The sequence below is a fragment of the Salminus brasiliensis genome, chromosome 22, assembly GCF_030463535.1.
Source record: "Salminus brasiliensis chromosome 22, fSalBra1.hap2, whole genome shotgun sequence".
Taxonomy (NCBI): Eukaryota; Metazoa; Chordata; class Actinopteri; order Characiformes; family Bryconidae; genus Salminus; species Salminus brasiliensis.
The window spans coordinates 16,856,426-16,876,112 of record NC_132899.1 but is presented as its reverse complement, the minus strand read 5'-3'; the positions used below and the strand labels follow the sequence as shown (position 1 = coordinate 16,876,112).

The following is a 19,687-nucleotide window of genomic DNA, read 5'->3' as shown; positions in this document are numbered from 1 at the left end:
TCTGCTAGCAAAACATCTTTTATCATCCCCTGATATTTTCAGATCTCATAATTATTTATTGGACATTGGAGTAAATGAAATAAATGAACCCATGTCTCTTTACAGCTTTTAAAAACAAGCTATGTTAGGTTTTTAAGACATTATCTTTTAAATCAGACCAGCAGTGCTAAGAAATTATATCTATATTAACTTTTTATTTCTATTTTTTATGTGATTCTTTGCAATAGACTGGGAAAATCTTGTGATGCTGAATTAGTTGAAGTATTGCAGCCAGCCAGCACTGCTTTCACAGCAGCTCACGACACACAGTAAATCACAATAGACTTATACACATGTGCAATCACACAGACATTCTACCCTCAAACACATTGTCACATCATATCATTTCCTGTGGACATTTACACATGCACACATTTGTGAATAGTATAAACATAAAGCCAAAGCTCATGAGCTGCCCTTCGCAAGCTCAGGAATTTCCTGATTTCCAAAGCTACGCCGTGTGCATGTCAATGAGAAGGTGGGCTCACGATGCGACCGGAGAGAGAATGGCCTATTTTGGCTCAAACACAATCCTTCTCAGCTGCAGGGCTGATGAACCCAACCTCCAAACATTGCTGAATGGAAAAGGAGCATTCTGGACTGGTGGATTGATGAAGGCTGTCAGGAGCGCTGTTTTATTAGACTGGGCTGTATGTCAGCAGTCTGATCTCAATGCTTTTCACCTGTTACATGGCAGTTGTTGACAACTGTCTCACCACCTGATGCCTTTGCAAAAAGAGCGATGACTGACCGTGGCTGTTGGACATGTGCTGTTTGCGCATTCTCAGTCACAGTGTTCACGCTGCAGGGTTAAATAAGCTTCTTAAGGCATGGATTAGGAGACGTTACGATGGATTATTGTAACGTTGGCGCTTTCATCCAAGGATTTGCGCTGGTCTAATGGCTTTATTGTTACTTGATGACCTGATGTTGTCAAATGTAAATGGTTATACTGGTCATCGTTGTGCTTCTAAGTGGCTCTAAGACACGAAGCAAGTGTTCCCATTGAGAAGCAAGGACACCTTTTTACCTTGAAAGAAGATCATCAGACTTGGTGTTTTTGGATTTGCTGGTTTGTCCTTCTCTCAGTGCTAATGACTGATTCTGTTAGGTACATTCTGATATTGCTGTTCTTCTTGCTGTTCTTATCTTGGTTTTGACCTTTGTAGGAACCATCAAGGCAGTCTTTTGTACATCACCAGTGTATGCTGTACACTTGAGAAACAAAGTGAGACTTGATTCTTTGTTATTCAGGGAAGGCCTGAATTATTGATCCAAATAGCAGACGTGCACTGTTCCACCTTTGACAGCTGAGACAGTTATGTTGCCATTAGGAGACGTAACGAAGTCCCTGGCCTACTTTGGGACATTGGTGGCCTTGTCAATGTTCATTGGAAGACGTTTGCCACAGAATTCTGTCCAGTCTGGACATGAGCTGTTTTACATTTACCCTAAAGTCCATATTTTCATACATAAATCTCTTGGCTCTAGCAGGTTCCTGACAAAGGACTGGAGAACATTCCTTGCATTTTTCCTTTAGCCTGCAGCGCAACTAAAATCGCTTGGGAAAGAACTTTTTCTCAGAGTCCTTAGGGAAATGGCGGCGTTTATTTTTGTATTCTGTTTGTGTGACAGAAATATTCATATTGGTGTTACCACTGTTGTGCCAGCTGGTGCATAGGCTATGTCTACTTAATGGTGTGCTCACATTACTATCATTTGGAGTACAGCATATGTGTAATGCAGCTCAGCAGCTGATGCTTTGTGTTTGCCCATAGGCCCTGCAGTGTCAATTCTGGCATCAGCTGTAGGTTCCACATCATGGCTCTATGAGTAATGCTCTCTTGTTCTGAAATGCCTACACAGAAGAGGCTGACGCAGCATCAGAAATGCTGCTCAGTTAATATATTCAGGCATGTATGCAATGGCAAATAAAGACAAAAACCTGATTTTCCCATTTGATTTTAAATGGAACAAATGCTGTTCATGCTTAGGCTGTACACACAGACAAGATGGGCAAGATCTGCATTCATTTGTGTCTACAGCTCTGTTCTTGCGTTGCCTAGTGAGTAAGCACCCTCATGGTTTGTCAGCTCCAGCCGAACTGTGAACCATCTGACCTGCCATGTGACAACCCCCCCCACGCTTTCTGTACCTAGCCAACTGAAATGAGGAGCTGAACGACAGCAAGTGATAGTGAGTGTCTCTGAAATGGATGTGGTATTTGGAGAGCTTGTGTCACTACACAGCTCTGTGGTTTTGTCAGGGAGAAGAGTTATGGCCTGCTGTGAAAGGTCTTCTTTTGTGGTAGCTTGATTACTGAGCTTTTGGTCAAATGGAAGCTTCTTTATTGAGCGTGTGAATGCCACATCACCTGCAGAGTAGTTGGGGCCTTCATTTGTACCTTTATTGCTCTCAAAACAGGATAAATAACAGGGTAAAATGTCTGTTCCAAGTGGATATTGCATAGAAAATGGATTTAAAAAAAAATAGTATTCAAAATATTTGCCCCAAAATGCTTTTAGTTTCTAGATTCGTTTAAGATACACTATATGGCTAAAAGTATTGGGACACCTGCACATTACACCTAATGGATATTCCATTCTAAATCCATAGGCATTAATATGGAGTTCAGAATGGCATTCTGAACTCCATAATAATGCCGTGTTGGATGAGAGGGGTTCAGTGGAATTGAAGTCAGGACCCAGTCAAGTTTTTCCAAATCAGACTCCCCCAACCAAGCCTTTATGGACCTTGCTTTGTGCATTCTGGAACAGAAAAGGGCCTCCCCAACATTGTCTAAAATGTCTTGGTATGCGAAAGCATCAAGGTTTTCCTCAACCCCATAGCATGCAACATATTATCTCTCATCCAAGAAATGTTACAGTTGGCACAATGCAGTTAGGCAGGTAACGTTTTCCATAAGAAGGTGTTTGTTTTCAGTATTGAAAGCAACTGCGTCAGTTATAGGCATGTTTACAACAGATAAATCTTCATTTTCACTGGATTGTCTCTTTTAATCTATTAGGGTAAATCTCACCATTAATGAATTAAGTTCATTGAAGTATTTACAATATTCGAATTGAAAGGAAATTAGATTTTTCTTTTTTTTTTTTTTTTTTACTTTAGAAGCTACTATTTCACTAATGTAAGTGGCAAGTAGGTATGTTTACAACAAATGTATGCCGCTTTAATGTATGAAGATTATTATTATTATTATTATTATTATTATTAATGTATTAATACTGTATTTACCCATAATGTATTGATTAACTCAGTGGTTCCCTCATCACTCTTATCTTCAACTCCTTTTGGGTTGTGTAAGACTGGCAGAATCAAAGCAATGGTAATGTAACTGCAAAATGTAATTTCAACACAGACGTTTGACTCATACTTTTCTGTTACACTGATTGTTGTGCACATTGGAGGCTAGTGAGTCTGTCAGGAAGCTGGTGATTATATATAGCTCAACATCCTGCTGCACTTATTGATCACTCCTTTAGTTCTCCATGAATGTTCTTCAGAGAAAATGAGTCTTTGTTGCGTAACATTGAGGCCTGGAGACTTCAGAATGAGGTAGTGGGCAGTAGTCCAACACCCTCCTTAGAGGCCAACTGCACATGCTTAGCTGTGTGCTATGCACTGCACTATGCACTAAAGGAGAAAGCTATGGGGAAATGTTAACACCTTGAAGGTTCTTCTTATGCAGCCTCCCAAAACAGTCCTCAGAAGCCATAGCAACCGTGTCCATCTGGGCAGTGTCCCTTCTCAGTCAAAATGTTTGGGTTGGGGAAATGCTCCACCTCTCCCTCATGTGCTCATGTGGCTTCCCCTGAAAAAACTCCCGGCTTCACTGCCAAAGATCCAACTCCCATTACCCTTATGCATGACATCAGCCCAGAGACACAACATGTTTCGGGGGGGACGATAAAATGAGGAAGTGTGAGCGATCGGAGCAAAAGGAAGTGTGAAGACTGAATTGTAGGTTACAGAGAGGATTCAAGAGAAGGAGCTTCACTTCTGAAAACCAGCTGTCTTATATTAAAAGACACATGGGGAACAAAACAGAAGGAGAAAAGAGAAGTAAGAATTGTAGTTGAGAATGATCATCTATGGTTATCATCAGACGGTGCAAGGCTAGTTTTGTCTGCCCTTGTAACTGGCTGTAGGCTACATAGAAATCATTGGGCCAGTCATAGTCTGGGGCCTTCAGTTTCCAGTCTCTACATGTTGACAAGCTCTATGCACAAACATGTCTTAACATAGCAGCTTCAAAATCATGGTGATGTTCCACTGACCTGTAAGGAGAATAGGCTTTCTAGCTTTGCTAGTAAAGACTGCTAGTCTTGGCTCACTGCTAACTGCACTATGTAACTTTGGTAAAGCAGACAGGAGAACACTTGCAAGAAGTGCATGACGCTGCATATCCAGAGTCATATTTGTGTGAAACCTTTATTATTGTGTCTGCTCAGTCTACTTTCTTTTTTTTTTTTTTTCCCCTCCCCCCAGATGCCGGTTCAGTATCTCTCGGCTTGTCCAGAAATGTGTGCAGCGTTGTGTTTATACTTGGACCAAGCAAGAAAATGATACATTCTTACATTGTAGTCCTGTTTGCTTTGCATTTATACTGACATTCTTGCAATCAAACCAAAATTAGGGGAAGAATAAGTGATGTATGATGCACATATGACAGAAGGCTGCAAATAAAGGTGTGTTCGCGGGTGCTGCGTGAGCCACACAATAATTGGCGGGTGGGATTTAATTTGCAGCACTGCGGTCAGTGTGGGCAAACATCCAGTGGGGTGTGGGTTGAAGCAGGCGGGCGAGGACTGCAGAGAAAAGAACTTTTACTAAATCAAATAGTCCTACAACAAAAGATGGGCCTATTAACATATTAACCCTTTAATCTTTGTGGACATCCTCATTCTAGGGCTTATTATTCAGTAACTGCATTGAAAACTGTTCTCAATAGTGGAGTTCTCAGGGAGTTTAAGATTGTATTCCCTAAAATCTGTGTATTGTTTTCTTTGTAATATCTTTGTTTTGGACATTTTGAACAACTATTTAAGTCTGCTATTTAAGAGAACCTGAAATAAGATCAGCTTTTGTTCGACCCTGCTCAGCTCTCATTATACACCTCCTGCCATGAGCTTTCATTTTAATGAGCTTCTGCCTTCCCTCACTCGCCGTTCTGGGCTGAGTAAAAGAGAAGCTTGTTTGCTGGTCTGGAACGATCCACTGCACCACCTGTTAGGACCTGTGTTGTTTGAATGAAAGCTTTTTGCATTTTCGTGGAGGCAGCATTCTTATGCCTGGCTGTATAGTAAACAGCCAGCGGTAATATAAAAAACACAAAACAGAAAGGTGACACAATATGGAAGCTTCCAGCCTTGAATGCGTGCCGAGGTCAATGCTATAGCGGTGAGGGGCAGCATGCGACTCCCCCATTGTTGGCACGGAATCGGTCCTGTTCAATAAATAAAAGCAGGCAGTCAGCAGATCGAATTTCAGCACGGCTCCGGCCCACACTGACCATCTCGCCACGGCCTGACAGAGATGCAGAACTGCTGGAGAGCGAGGGAAGAAGAGAAAGAGAGGGAGATGGGAGGGTGGTTTGTGTTCTGTCACAGGCAGGATGTTTTTACTTTGAGTTTCTCTGGAGCATGAAGACATGAATGAGTGCTGAAGCTGGGAGAGGGGAGAGAGGGGAGAGAAAGGAGAGAGAGAGTGTGTAAACTGGAGGGAAAAAGTAGACATGTTCATTCATCAGGGCTGAGGTGTGTGGATAGAAAGCTAGTCATTGTGATTTCATTGATCTGCAGGTGGAGATTCAGCTGCATCAGTTTTGGATTGTTGATCTATAACACTTATGCAAAATCATAGGCACATCCTAAGTTCACATACAGAGAACACACTTCTCTGAAGTGCACATTGAAATCAATACTATGGAAAATGGGCATTTCTTGCTCCGGTGGGGGCAGTGATCGAACAGCACTTTCTCCTCCGTCAGCGTTTACGGCTGAGGTGCTTTTGAGCAAGGCACTCAAAGCCCAATTGCTCCCCAGGCACTGGGGTGGCTGCCCACTGCTCTGGGTGTGTGTGTGTTTTCACTTCCCATATTCAGTAGTTTAAGTGTGTGTGTGTGTGTGTGTGTGTGTGTGTGTGTGTGTGTGTGTGTGTGTTTATTGCAGAAAACTGGAATATTGTGGTCTGTATATAAAAAAATAGTAAGCAGAAATGTCTTTAATATCACAAAACTTTATGCTGCACCGCTCGCACATACTGCTCATCCTGATGCTACACATGCCTACAAATAATATAACATGAACCCAGCCATGATAAGGTTGAAATATTATGATGCAATGAATTGCTTCCTAAAAATCCAAACCAACTCTCATGTTGTAACAGATTTCCACCCCCTAGTGCGCGGGTTATTAGCTGGGTTTCATCTTCACTGCTGTTCAGTCATTAGTCTGCAGCTTCTGAGCTTCAGAGCTGCCGTCTTAAAGAGAGGTCAGACTGGGTCAAGCCTTTCAGACAGTAAACACAGAGAGCACACGTGCATCCATGTGCACTGGGGCTTATATCATTTAGTGCTATATAAACACACACACACACACATACATGTCATACAGTAGGACGGCATACTTCACAAACTTCACCAGCATTACCAGGAACCACACATGCACTTACATTACATCATACCAGTCCTCAATGACAGTCATTCCTTTGTCTTTCAGCTGTGTGTGTGTGTGTTTGTGCACAGATGACTCTTAGAATAGACACACTGCAGAAAGTGACTCGTGTTTATAAAGCTGCCTGTCGTTACACTGCCACTTTCTCCCTTGTGCCAAGTGGTAGGGAGACAAAAACGTGCATTCACTTTCCCTCTCTCTCTCTCTTACACACCCTCACACTCTTTCTCAGTCTCACTAGCACTCTTTGTTGTCTCGTCTATATTCATTAGCACAGTCGAGTTACTCACCTCTTTTGTTTTTTGTTCTCTCTGACTTTAAAATCATCTGAGCTTCAAGAGTCTCATGCCTGGCAGTGTCAGCCCACCGCCTGCTTTCAGCTCCAATCAGCGTCACACTCCTCTGAATGAAGGCCTGGAGAAACTCAGTCCAAGTGATGTTCCTTTGTAGAATATGAGCACGTGGGACCAAAATGAAGGTTCTTTAACACGTTAAAGGTTCTGAACCTTCATACATCTCTACTGCAAATATGCTTCTTTATGGAACCACAACTGGTTCTTCCATGGCACCACTCAAAGAACCAAATGAAGCCTCTTTAATGTTCAAGACAGTGTAGCTTACAAGAAGCCGTTTATATGCTGTAAATATGTGCTTTCTTAAACCTACAACAACTGCTATGAAGCCATAAGGAAGAAAAAGGTTAGCCTACAGATGTCTGAGTAGACATCCTTCTGTGGTTTGAGCTGCTCTGTGAAACCAGTTCTCGCTCTCAGCACTCTCGGTTCTTTCTTTCTAAAAACGTGCTCACATGGTGTGCTGGTGGCGTGGGAAAGTGTTGCGTCAATCATAAATCGGCACCGGTGTGGTCATCAGTTGGCGATGGCTATGGGGTGTGATCGGACACAGTTGAATGCAGTCTCACAAGTGTAGACTTTTGAATATCCTGTGCTTTACAGAACAGAATCACAGTTGTTCTAATGAGACATTCTAGTTGGGCTAGTTGAGCTAATGTTAGCATCTCATTTCATTTTCCAACCTTCCAATCATAAGTTATGATTGATTGGCTACAGAATAAAAGGCTATGTTGGGGACCTGTGCTGCATGTTCTGGGGGAAAACTGGAGCTCTCATTTTCTGCAGCATGCATTCATCAACGTTTTGTTGTGTGTTATAAATGTACTGCACCTATGATTATGGTCCTTAGAGTCTTCCTCAGCATTTATAATGTATTCATTAGGGCCTGTTGCCAATTGGCTCTTAGTATGCAGTTCAGCATCTTTCTTCAAGGTCTTTAAGGCCAGTAAAGTTGTACAATTTAAATAATGTATGAAACACAATTTTTCCACTTTAAGATGCATAAAATTTAGAGCTGCACAGTATGTGACCTTGCGGGACCTGCAATGTCAGGTGCAGTGTCAAATTAGACTAAACATGTCATGCTACTTTTTGTATGCAGGAAAATCTGCAGAGGCAGATGACGCAGATCATATCTGCCCAGTATAATTTATTTTACCCTAATCTCGGATACACAGTGCATTTATTATATACTGATATCTATTTCTGTCTTCTGAGATGCCTTTTGTCATGAATTTCATCCTTGCAGTTTGTGGGTGGGGCATGGATAGGTTGGTTGTTTTAGAAATTTTACATTATGTGAAAGTTCTTAAAACTTTAAAAAAATTTCTTCATACTTTACAAAAAGAGCTTTTTAAGGAACATCCCATAAAAAAAAGTTTTTGGCACCTTTGGCACCTGTTTTTAAGAGTGTATTGCTGCTTTTTGTAATTTTATGTAACAGGACTGGTTGTTTTGAACATAGTTAATGAGCAGTGGGATTTGGACAGTCCGTCACAGCCAGCAGGCTTCCAGTCCCACTGTTGTGGAGCTTTCACAGCAGGGATGGATCATGCTGACTGGTGAATTATTGTTCCCAGTGACTTTCCATAAAGGAATGCATGGTAAGAGCTCAATGTTTCAATGAGCCAAACATACCAGCATTTCACAAACATCTCAGACTCGTCAAGAGGAATCGTTAGATCTGTTTGCAGTGTGAGGTAGAGAAGAGACAGGCGTGTTCACGGTGTGTCTGGTAATCTGGCCTTTGCTGTACCTTGTGCAGGTGTCTGTCTGTTGAACTCCCGCTGATCTCTCCCTGCCTACACTGCTACACTTCGGCACACTTAATCTGGATTACTCCGCTTTCACTGTCACCTTTTTTTACGTCCTTGCTTTTTTTCAGTTAGATTGCTGTGTTTTCTTCTGTCTTTGTCTGTTTACTGTCTGTGTTTGTTCTTTTTACTTTTTATTCTTTCTGTTGCATACACTGCACATTCTGTACGGCATCTCTGTCTCTCTCAGCGGGACCATATGCTCAGCTCCTCTATGTGTGAGGTGTCTGTTGTGGGTGTAGGCCTGTGCCCTTCATGCTCTCCTCTTGATCAGCAGGAGAATGAGCAGAGATCATGCAGTGTTTGCAAAGATATAAGAATACACAGCATACAAGGTACATTGATTCAGAGTACATGTTCATTAATACAGTTTAGGATCTAAAGTAGTAGGTAATGTCCTATACAGCAGTGTACCAAAATTACATTCTCATGATGTGTAAAGTTTCTGTTCTGTGTGTATCTAGAACACTGCCAAATTTATGCACATTTATAAGAGCCACAGGATGGGTCGATCATGTACCAGGTATAGTTTATAATGCTAGGTCTGTAGGCAAAAATGGTATTTCTCTGATTAGAGCTTGTTTAAATGCTCCTGTTTCTAAGGGTGTGTCTTCACCTTTGCTCTGTGCCTAAACCTGTCAGTGGATTGGATTCCATTCCTTAAAATCTCCACTTTTCTCCATGTAGACGCCAGATGTTGGGGATGTACAGACATTCTGATCATTTCATGTTTGAACATGGTGCAGGAGACGTGGTGGAAAGCCAAAGGAGTTTTATACATAAGGTACAGAGTCACTGTTCAGGTAGACGTGGCCTTTATGCCAGGGCATGCCACGCTGATCACCTGGTCTAAAGTGATCTCACCTGTGATTATTCAGACACCCACTGTTTATTCATGGTTTCAGGGAACGTCGGGAGACATCACATACACACACGTGAGCTGTAGTCAATTTATAAATCTTATACAGTGTAGAAACAGCATAAGAACAGTACACTGACAGATAGAACAAGATCCAACACAACCAGTTACTATTTTACCTCTACGTTTTATAGAAGGAAGAATCTGCTGGGGAGGATGGATAAGGATTACACCAACAAATTCAGTTGTGGGAATAGCAGACACAATTGAAACCAGTCTTGATGTAAGAATGGATGAGGTTATATGTCTCCTCAGTGCTAGCATCGTGTTTCTTGTTTTCCCCACTCTGATACACCCAGTTCATCCAACCTCGACCTCCTTAATAAGCCAACAATATAATTCAATTGTATTAAACTGAAGAAAACACAACATGCTGCAGCTGTAAGTGAGCCTTCAGGACTTGTGTGTTACTGTTGACTCTTATGTTAGCATAGTTCTTTGTTTGATTTCATGTTCTTTAACGACTGACAGAAATAGACCTTTTTTTATTTAAGAATTAATTTTTTTTATTTGCCCCATGAAATAGCACACTTTATTTCTGTGAAAACTTTGGGTGATAGTCCTGTTAAAGTGCTGGTGTGTTTCATGTGTTCATTTAAACCATGCAGTTTGAACTTTGCTTTAAAAAAGGGGTAATAAAAGCCAGCCCATGAAATAAGCAATAACAACCAATTGAGTCATAAAGACAACACAATCAAGATAGATCAGCCATAAAAGTCATGATCGCTGCATCTGTAAGGAAAATAGAAGCAACTCGGGCTCTGAGTAGCTAAGTCTAATGTGCTACCACTGTCTCCCGGGAATCTCGGGCCATGCCATTTTGCCATCAGCAGCTGGTTTCAGAGGGAGCACAACTGGCCGTTCTCTCTCTGATGATTAGATGCTGCTCTCTCTCCTCATCACTCTTAAGCAATGTTGGACTGTTAGCTTGTGTGGTGGAGCAAGGGACCCAACGCTTTCCTGCAAGAACAGGCAGTGGCTTTTTGTAGACTTCTCTTGTATCGGAGGACAAATGTTAATTCCTTACCTTCCTAGTCTCAGGAGCATTGCTTGCAGTGGTAGATGGGAGCTATGAATGGGTGGGTTAATTGGCAGTACCAACTTAGGAGAAAAGGGGGGATAAATTTACAAACAACTTATTATAACATAAAAGCAAGCAGTAAAATATGAAATCAGTTTGCAACCTGATTAGATGGTTTCGCTTGGGCAAGAATGAAAAGTAAGAAAGTTTGCTTACTGTCTAGCTTGTTCAAAAACACAATAAACCAATTGAATGCAAAAAAATCAGAACAGATCTCAGACAGTTTACCCAGTGTTTTATTAGTGCCTGTCTTTAACACAGTCCCCTGGAAAATGCTTTGAACAATGCATTGCTGACAGCTGACACTGATTGGAATATTATCATTATAAATGAAGAACAGCTGCTAGCCTTCGCTCAGAAGTCATGATGCATTTTTCCTTTCATATCATGACGTATTGTCATTGAAAGTAAAACACAATATTATAAAGGGTCTATGAACTATTTGACTGTTTAACTGAATGATAGGGGGTGGTGGAAGGGGGGAATTGAACATGATATTAATAACTGTAGTTTTTCCCTGCTACTGGTCCAACGTGCCAAAGCCAGAAATCAGAAGATGATTTAGAGGTGGGCAAAATTCATATTGTAGTGGAAGATTATGGGAAAACTTTAAATAATAAATAATATGATACATGGTGCTTAAGATGGTCTAGAGCATGTTTTTTTGTTAGGAAACAGTTGAGCAGTTTCTAATTGTGTTCACTTTGTGGTCATACACATCCATTTAAGGCATAGAAATGCAGGGAGAAGCTTATATATAAGTGCTTCATACTTTTTATTTCTTGGCTTTTCCTTTCAGAAAGAGAAAGGAAATCTTCTTTTGATCCAAACTCATTCATGACTCCTTTAAATGGCCTTAAACGATGCATTGGGATTGGGTTTGGGAGGGCTTTGTGCACTTTCCAGAGACTTAATCAAACCAGATGGTGTGATTGTGTAACCACTTTACTCTGTTAGTGTTATAAACCATCCAGTGCGCCCCTTAAAGTCAACGTAACAAGTTCTGAAGACCTCACGGCACAGGCACACGTTAATGGCTTGATGCTGTTTATAGGCTTCTGTATCTCATGAGGTTGTGTGTGTATCTCCCGTGAGGCGTGGAAAGTTGGTACTCTCTCATGGCCTGTTACGACAGGGCACATTCCTGCAGTAACTGACTCTGGCAGTCTAGAAAGGAAAAAGGTGCCTCTTCTACTGCCTGACTGGAAAAGTGTACTGCTGTATTTACACAGAACCTCAAATCTTGACTTGCCAGATTTTTTGCTGTATGACTATGACTTGGTGCAAAAATGTTGACAGTCTAGGAGTTCCCAAGGAACCGTTTAGGAACCATTAGATTAAACAAAGGATTATCATTAAAACAGTCACTTAGGCGCAGAGAACTAGATGTCAGCCATGTTGCCCCCAAAACTCTTGGAGCATTTTGCAAGCTGTCAAAATGACCAGATCAATCGTATGAATTATAGAGTAGAAGTGAATGGAATTCGCTGAGTTTAAAAGAGCTGACATTTTAATTATAACTATCTATAAAATTGTTGAAAAAAAATGTAAAGTGGGGAAGTCTAACCTCAAAACATGGGGTTTGTGAACTGCATGTAGGAGTTAGACCAATCAGAAGCAGCCATGTTCTGTGAACAGGACAGCACAACTACAACGAAGTGGCATCCCTGTACATTACATTCAGCATTGAAGCAAAGCTGGGCCATATAACTATTCATAAAACATTACACCACAAGACTGATGTCTGGATGTCATGGATGTCCTCAGTACTCATACAACATACAATATTTACAAAAAAAGTAGAATTTGCAGAGATTAACAGATTCTTATTGAACACTCTGCACTAAATCAAATTTTCAGATTTTCATTCAGATTGTCTTTCTTTTCAATGCTCATTATGATAGATGGATATCCTGGCAGATCCCTACATGCCCTATCCCTACATTCAAATTTCATCCTTGAGAATGTGTTGGTCAGTACAGGCCTGTACCTTAATTTATAGACAATATTTGCAATTTAAATTACAGTTAAAATAGTAGTGATGTGAACTGCAGGTAGATATGTTCCTTATTAAACCCTCTTACAGAATGTTTTTGTTTTTACAAAACAAGGTTGTTATTATTACCGTAATCAATTTAGTTGTTGCTAATAGGCTTTTGTGAAAAGACTTTTAAAATACCTGTAAACTGATCAGGAAATTCAACCCCCACACACACATTTAAACAAGGCTATGCTGCACAATTTATGGCTGTGGTCATGGCAAAATGACTCCTGATCCACCCCCACTCCCAGCCGGGTCACCTGTCACCCCTAAACCAAATGGCCAGGTTGTCCACAGAGGACAACTAATCCCCCCCTACCCCCCTCCAGCACATAACACTCCAGACAGAGAAGCCTTTGAGTAAATGAAACATGTGTATCCCCTTCTCTTCTTTCTTTCTTTCTCCTCATCACTGCACTTTACCTTCTCTTCATACCCTGAAACTGCTGTTTATCATAATAAGTCTAGCTCACATAGACCTTTTAATAAAGTAAAGAATGTTACTGTCACACAGAAACCTTAATAATGCCCTGTTTCACTTTTAAACATCTGCCAGTGATGAATGGACGAATGTAAATGCTATGAAATGATATGGAATAAAATCTTTTTCCATTGACTTCCATTAAAAATGGTTGTTTTGAAGATGCCTGTCTTTGCCTGACAGCGACGATTAGTATCTGCTTGTGTTTTTCCATGAAGGGAAAATCCAAAAGCTTTTACTTTCACACAGTCAGATTACGAGAAGAGCTCACTAATGCTGGCCAGGACTTGCCCTCTATAAACATTTTCATGTGCACAGACAAACACTCATTGATTCTCTCTGTTAGAAGCACATACACACACGCTTACACACTGGACTTTATGACTCATTGCCCAGGCAAGGCCTCTCGCTCATATTCTCCACCCAGTTAAGACCTATCTGAATGACTAATGGCATTTTAGAGGACAGATGAACGTGTCTCACCATGTGGAAGAGAAAGTGAAGACCAACCTCTAAGTGGTCCTTTTCTGATATTTCTTACATTCACAGAGTTGTGTTCAGTGTTTGTTTAAAAGTGGTAAATTCCATTTGTTTTATGCTTGTTTGTTTGTGTCCAACAGCTGCTTCAGTGTCCTCATTAATGAAGGTGGAGTGACTAAATCTTCATCATCCTGAGCCATCTAGTGGCCAAACTCTGACAGTGCAATAAGTGACTTTGCTGACTGTCTTTTTGGTTCTCTCAGGTAACGAGGGATGATGGAGGCAGGCTCGGTGGTGCGTGCTGTATTTGAGTTCCTGCCCAGCGTCTCAGAGGAGCTTCCTCTTTTTGCTGGTGATGTGGTTGAAGTCCTTAGCGTGGTGGATGAATTTTGGCTGCTTGGAATCAAAGATGGAGTCACAGGTACAGTTACACTGCAAATTTCTTACTGAAAACATGATTTAAAGCTATTCACAAAAAAGTAAGTTATTTTACACCGACCTTCGTTGAAAGATATGAAGGTTTTTCTTTTGGCCATTTTAGAGGTTTTCAAGATAAGTGTCTTTATTGTCTTTGGACTTTTGTACACACTTGTACAGTATAGTACAGTACAGCTAGATTCTTCTCTTCGCATACCCCCTCGCAAAGCTGGGATCAGAGCGGAGCATTAGCCCCTATGGCACCAAATGGGTTGTTGGCCTTGCCCAAGGGCCCAACAGTGGCAGTTTAGCAAGCCAGGGTATTAAACCCACCACCCTGTAATCAGTAACCCAGTGCTCTAACAACTGCCCCCATTTACAAAGCTGTAGAGCTTCTTATTCTAAAATCATTCAAATGTGCACCTACTTTATTGAGTATTATAATAGTTTTATTTATTAGTAAAAGATCTGACATTCCAAGACTGGTGTAGTTGATTTACCACCTTAAGGCTGTGGCATCATGCCTTTATAGTCTGACGAGTCACAAAATTACTCATTTATTTAATTTATTGGGGTCTCAATTCAAAGCATTTTTGATACAGAAAAAGGAGTGGCTGAAAGAAAGTTCCTTAAGTTAATATATTACTGTTTCAGTTTCGGTTTATGGGAGCATTTAGTGAAATAAATAAATAAAATACGATATGCTGTGATACAGTATGACATGCTGTATTTGTATTGTTATATAAGGCTAATTATAATAAATTGATGCAGTTTACACCCCTGTGAAGTATACTGACATATAAAGAACTGTTACTGGCTTAAGTGCCACATTACTTGCAGTAAATACAGTACATAAATTAATGATAGAACTCACTTGACTAAATACAGATTTTATCTGAGGGATTTTTTTTTCTCGTACAAATCAGCAAGTTTTATTTCTTTGGTTTACCATGCTACTCTCTCTGTCTTTTCCCAGGCCAGTTTCCCAGCACCTTTGTGGAATCCATCACCGTCCCCCCTACTAAGGCAGGAGAGCAACTTTATGTGTGTATCAATGATTTCAGCTCTGTGGAGCCAGGCAACCTTCCCCTGAAAAGAGGTAAACACCTTGCTAAATATGTAATGCTTAAAAGTGCTGTTGCAGTATTTTAAGTGTGTTAAAGCGATATGCTTTACCGGTCTTGTTAGTTCCTGTTTTGTTACTGTCTTTCTCCATATTTCTCAGCCTAAAACCCACACATTCAGAGAGGAGTAATGTCATACCTGAGAGGTAAACATTTTGCAGCAAACTTTATGGAGTTTTGTAGTAGCCCATTCTTCTAGTAACCTCGCTCCTGAGAAAACTGCTCCCTTTCCTTTTCCTTGTAGTACGCTTGCTGTGTTCATTGGAATAGAGGTCTTACAAAAGAGACAGAAACACTTCAACTGTTAATGTAATTATGCATAAAAATAAAGAACTTTTATGTATAATCACATGTATATATCTACCTCTTTGTCCTTTTTAATTTTATTTGTATGTATAGGAATTATCACCCCTAGCAGTCATGATCTGAATGACCACTAGATGTCACTAGTTTTATGTCTAGTAGATTTGGTTAATAGACATAGGTAGAGTACTCTGTATCCTGTTCTACGGTGGAAATCCTTTTTGTTGTGTTGTGTGTGATGACTGTTCATAAGCCTTCGTCATTCTCTAGCACATTTCAAGATGCTTCAGAATGTAACATTGTGTGTGTGTGTGTGTGTGTGTGTGTGTGTGTGTGTGTGTGTGTGTGTGTGTGTGTGTTAGCTTACTGTTTTTTAGGTGTTTAGAGTCCTTTTTCCAGTGTGTCATTTTCAGCATGAACTTTTTCTATGGAAACCTCAGTTCCTGTAGTTGTTTTTCTGTGTGAGAGAGTGAGTTGGATGAATTACATTTCCTGTATATCACTCTACGGAGCTCCTCAGTGTTTTACTTTATGAGCTGAACACAATAGGAGGTGGAGCCGGACTGTGTGGAATTTGACCTCAGTGACCTCAATGGACATTCTGACTCCTGGTAGCTCAGACCTGTGGATACGTATGTCTGTGTTTATAAGTGTGTATGTGTGTATATGTGCACTTGGCTCATTGCCATGGCTGAGTGAAACATAAACATAACATCACTGTCACACGACAACTTTGTACATCCTAAATAGGAAATTTACAGGTGACACAAAAAGGTTAAAAGTTTCAGTGGAAGTCAGTGTACAAATATTTAGTTTTGGAGCTTTTCTATTGGTCGATTCATTAAATTGTAACACAATGCAAGGGAAACTGCCAAAATCCAATTGTCAGAAATTGAAAAACAACAGAAATTAAAGATATAAGATATAAAGCTTTTACAGGACAGTGATGAGAAGCTACATATGTAATGTTGATTTTCCTAGCGAACATAAGTCGAATCTTTTGGTTCTTATGTGTTCAATTTAACGTTAATATAATAAAATATAAAATGTAGCCCATATAGAATGGCATGGAGTCGCAAGGAGGTGTTATGGCACATTTAATTTAATTTAATTTAATTCAGCAAATAAATTGAAATTGTTCTCTACTTGCAGAAAAATGCCATATTCATAATGCCTTTAAACCATATTTCCATATAGTTTGTTTTCTATAGACCAGAGGTTTTCAACATTTTGCAGATACAAAATATTGAAACAATCATAGCTAACTAGCTGTGTTTGTTTTGCCAGATCACAACAAGCTTGACCTGAATATTGTTTTAAATTGCTAATAATTATTAAATCAAAAGTATTTGTTATATTTAAAGTTCAGTTCCGTATGTCTATGTATTGTTATTTGTTAAAACAAATAAAAACAAAACTGACCACAAGAAGCCTCCTAGCACTACCCCCAGTACCTACCAGTCCCAGATGTTGAAAAAAGTGGAATGTAGTCAATAACAAAAAACGATACCAATTTTAATAATTTCTACATTCTGCAATTAACAGTTCATCAATGCCTTTTTACACATCTGTGCTAAATCTTAATGGCCCTTTTTTGTGCTTTATGCCCCTCGTGCCTACAGGTGATGTGGTGGCTGGAGAGGCCAGAGTGGATGCGGTCTGGCAACGGGGTCGGAATGCCTGGGGTTCGTGGGGACTCTTCCCTCTGTCGTGTGTGAAGGAGCTGGAGCTGTCCGGCCGCTCCAGGCAGCTGAGTGAGCGCAGTGCAGCTGCACAGGCATCTGAACTGCCCCCGCATGCTTTGGGCCAGGCCCGTGCTCTAATGGGCCTCCACGCTCAGCTGGATGAGGAGCTGGACTTCCGGGAAGGTGATGTGATCACCATAGTTGGTATACCTGAGCCAGGCTGGTTCCAGGGTGAGCTAGAAGGCAGAACAGGAGTCTTCCCTGAGGGTTTTGTGGAGCTCCTCATGCCCCTGCGTTCGATTCAGCAGGAATTGGAGCCTCAAAGCCCAGGACAGTATCACCAATGCAGAATAGAGGAAGAGGAGCATAGGGAAGAAGAGGAGGAGGAAGAAGATGAGGACGAGGAAGAGGATGAAGAGGCACTGAAAGACGATGTGGAAATGGAGGCACTGCAGCAGTGCCAGGAAGAAGAAGATGAAGAAGACGAGGAGGAAGGAGGTGTTTATGGAGTTGCCCTATATGAGTTTAGAGCTTTAGAGCCTGGAGAACTAGACTTTAATGTTGGGGACAAGATCCGAATACTCGGAACCATGGAAGATGGCTGGCTAGAGGGTCAGTTGCGGGGCCAGAGGGGTATTTTCCCCCATCGGTTTGTGAAAATGGAGGAGCCGCTACAGACTGCGCCCCAAATGCAAACTATAAACAGAGAAATCAGCACCCCTGAAAAAGAGGAAAGGGACAGCTCAGTTTCTGATTACAGTTCTGGTCAGCAAGACCACACTGTACTGGAGTATGACCAAACTTGTGAAACCCATAAGGATCACACTGTGTGGGATCTGGACTACTTTGAGCAAAGGGAGGAAAGCAAGGAGACTCCTTTAAGTGACTCACAATCTAAAAACAAAGCTCAGGATAAAGAAGTAGCTAATCAGAGACACCCTCAGACTCAACCAAGGAGGAGAGAGAGGCCTCCACCACCGCTCATCCATACCGGTCGGTCAGGCAGCTCAGCACACAGAGTGATTCAGAGGACTAACTCAAGCAGCCCCACACCCCCTAGACCACAGCTGCCTCCTAGACCCAGCCTCCATGCACTCAACAACAGGCAGCAGAGCATGGGCACTCGCAGTAGCCCACCCGAACCTTCTGTTGCTCCCACTGCCAGGAGTCTGAGCCTTCATCTACCTGAAAGAACCTCTCCAAGCCCTCAGAGTAACTTCTCTTGGTCTAGAAACAATGGCCACTACGCCTCACATGACCGCAGGAACCCGTTTTTCAGCAGAAGTTCCTCCAACCTGGCGGACAAGAAAAGGCAGAAGAAGTTGACTTGCCATGCCAGTGTTAACGACTCTGACCTTAGTTCTTATGGCCATACTGAGAAGCGGACATGGCTTCAGGGGCGGGGCACCAATGGCCTGTCAGCCTCACACACTCTGGACTCATTAGCCACGTGTGTAGGTGACCTGGAAGCCAAGCTGTCCCAGCAGCTCCTGGAGTTTGAAAAGAGTCTTCCAGGCCGAGGGGGCGGGGCAAGTGAGGAGCAGGACAGGAGGGAGGAGCAAAACAATGGCTGGGGAAACAAAGTGTCACGCCACTTCTCCATCCTTGACTACAGTAGCGAGAATGACATCATCAGAGGCTCTTCTTCGCACCCCTCACTGGGCCGACCCTTGTCGCGCGCTTCCTCTCATTCAGGCTCCACCTCCTCTTTAGAGAGACATAAGACGCTCCGCCCACCTCCTCCTCGTCCCAGGATTTTGAGACCACCAGCGCCCCCTAGCTCCCACGCTCATGCTCCTCTAACAAATGGACGAGCTGCTCCGCAGCCTTACAAGCCAGCTCGCAGAGCACCCCGTCCACCTCCGCCTTGTCCCCGCCCTAACTCTGATGCACACCGCCCCCCTCCAAGGACCTCTACCCTCTTATTCCCAAAAGAGGAAGTGGAGGTGACTCAAGAGGAAGAGATGGTGGCTGAGGAGGTAGAGGAGGCAGAAGATGCTCTTGAAAGGGAAAAAGAGATGGAGCGAGAAAGGGAAAGAGAGGAGGAGGAGCAGTACAGGCTTCTACTCAGGCTTGAGGAAGTAGAGAGGGACATTGATATGTACACCAACACGGCCCAGGAGCTGCGCGCCATGCTGGATGACGAGGAGCAGGAGGACGAGACTGCACGGCAACAGGCCCTGGAGAACCTGGAGTTCTGCACCTACACCCTGGAGACGCTGACCCTGGAGCAGCAGCAGTTACGAGGTAAGACT

The 19,687-nt window shown here is 42.0% G+C and overlaps 1 protein-coding gene across 2 annotated transcripts in view; it reads left to right on the top strand.

Annotated features, from left to right (window-relative positions):
- The window catches only part of dnmbp (dynamin binding protein), a 52,225-nt gene that overhangs the window by 1,106 nt on the left and 31,432 nt on the right, over positions 1-19,687 (top strand). For both annotated transcript variants that reach the window (XM_072666692.1, XM_072666691.1), the window contains exons 2-4: positions 14,167-14,324; positions 15,297-15,419; positions 17,370-19,679. In XM_072666692.1, the coding sequence (XP_072522793.1) occupies positions 14,177-14,324; positions 15,297-15,419; positions 17,370-19,679 (2,581 nt within the window). In that variant the 5' untranslated portion in view covers positions 14,167-14,176. The remainder of the gene's footprint in view (positions 1-14,166; positions 14,325-15,296; positions 15,420-17,369; positions 19,680-19,687) is intronic.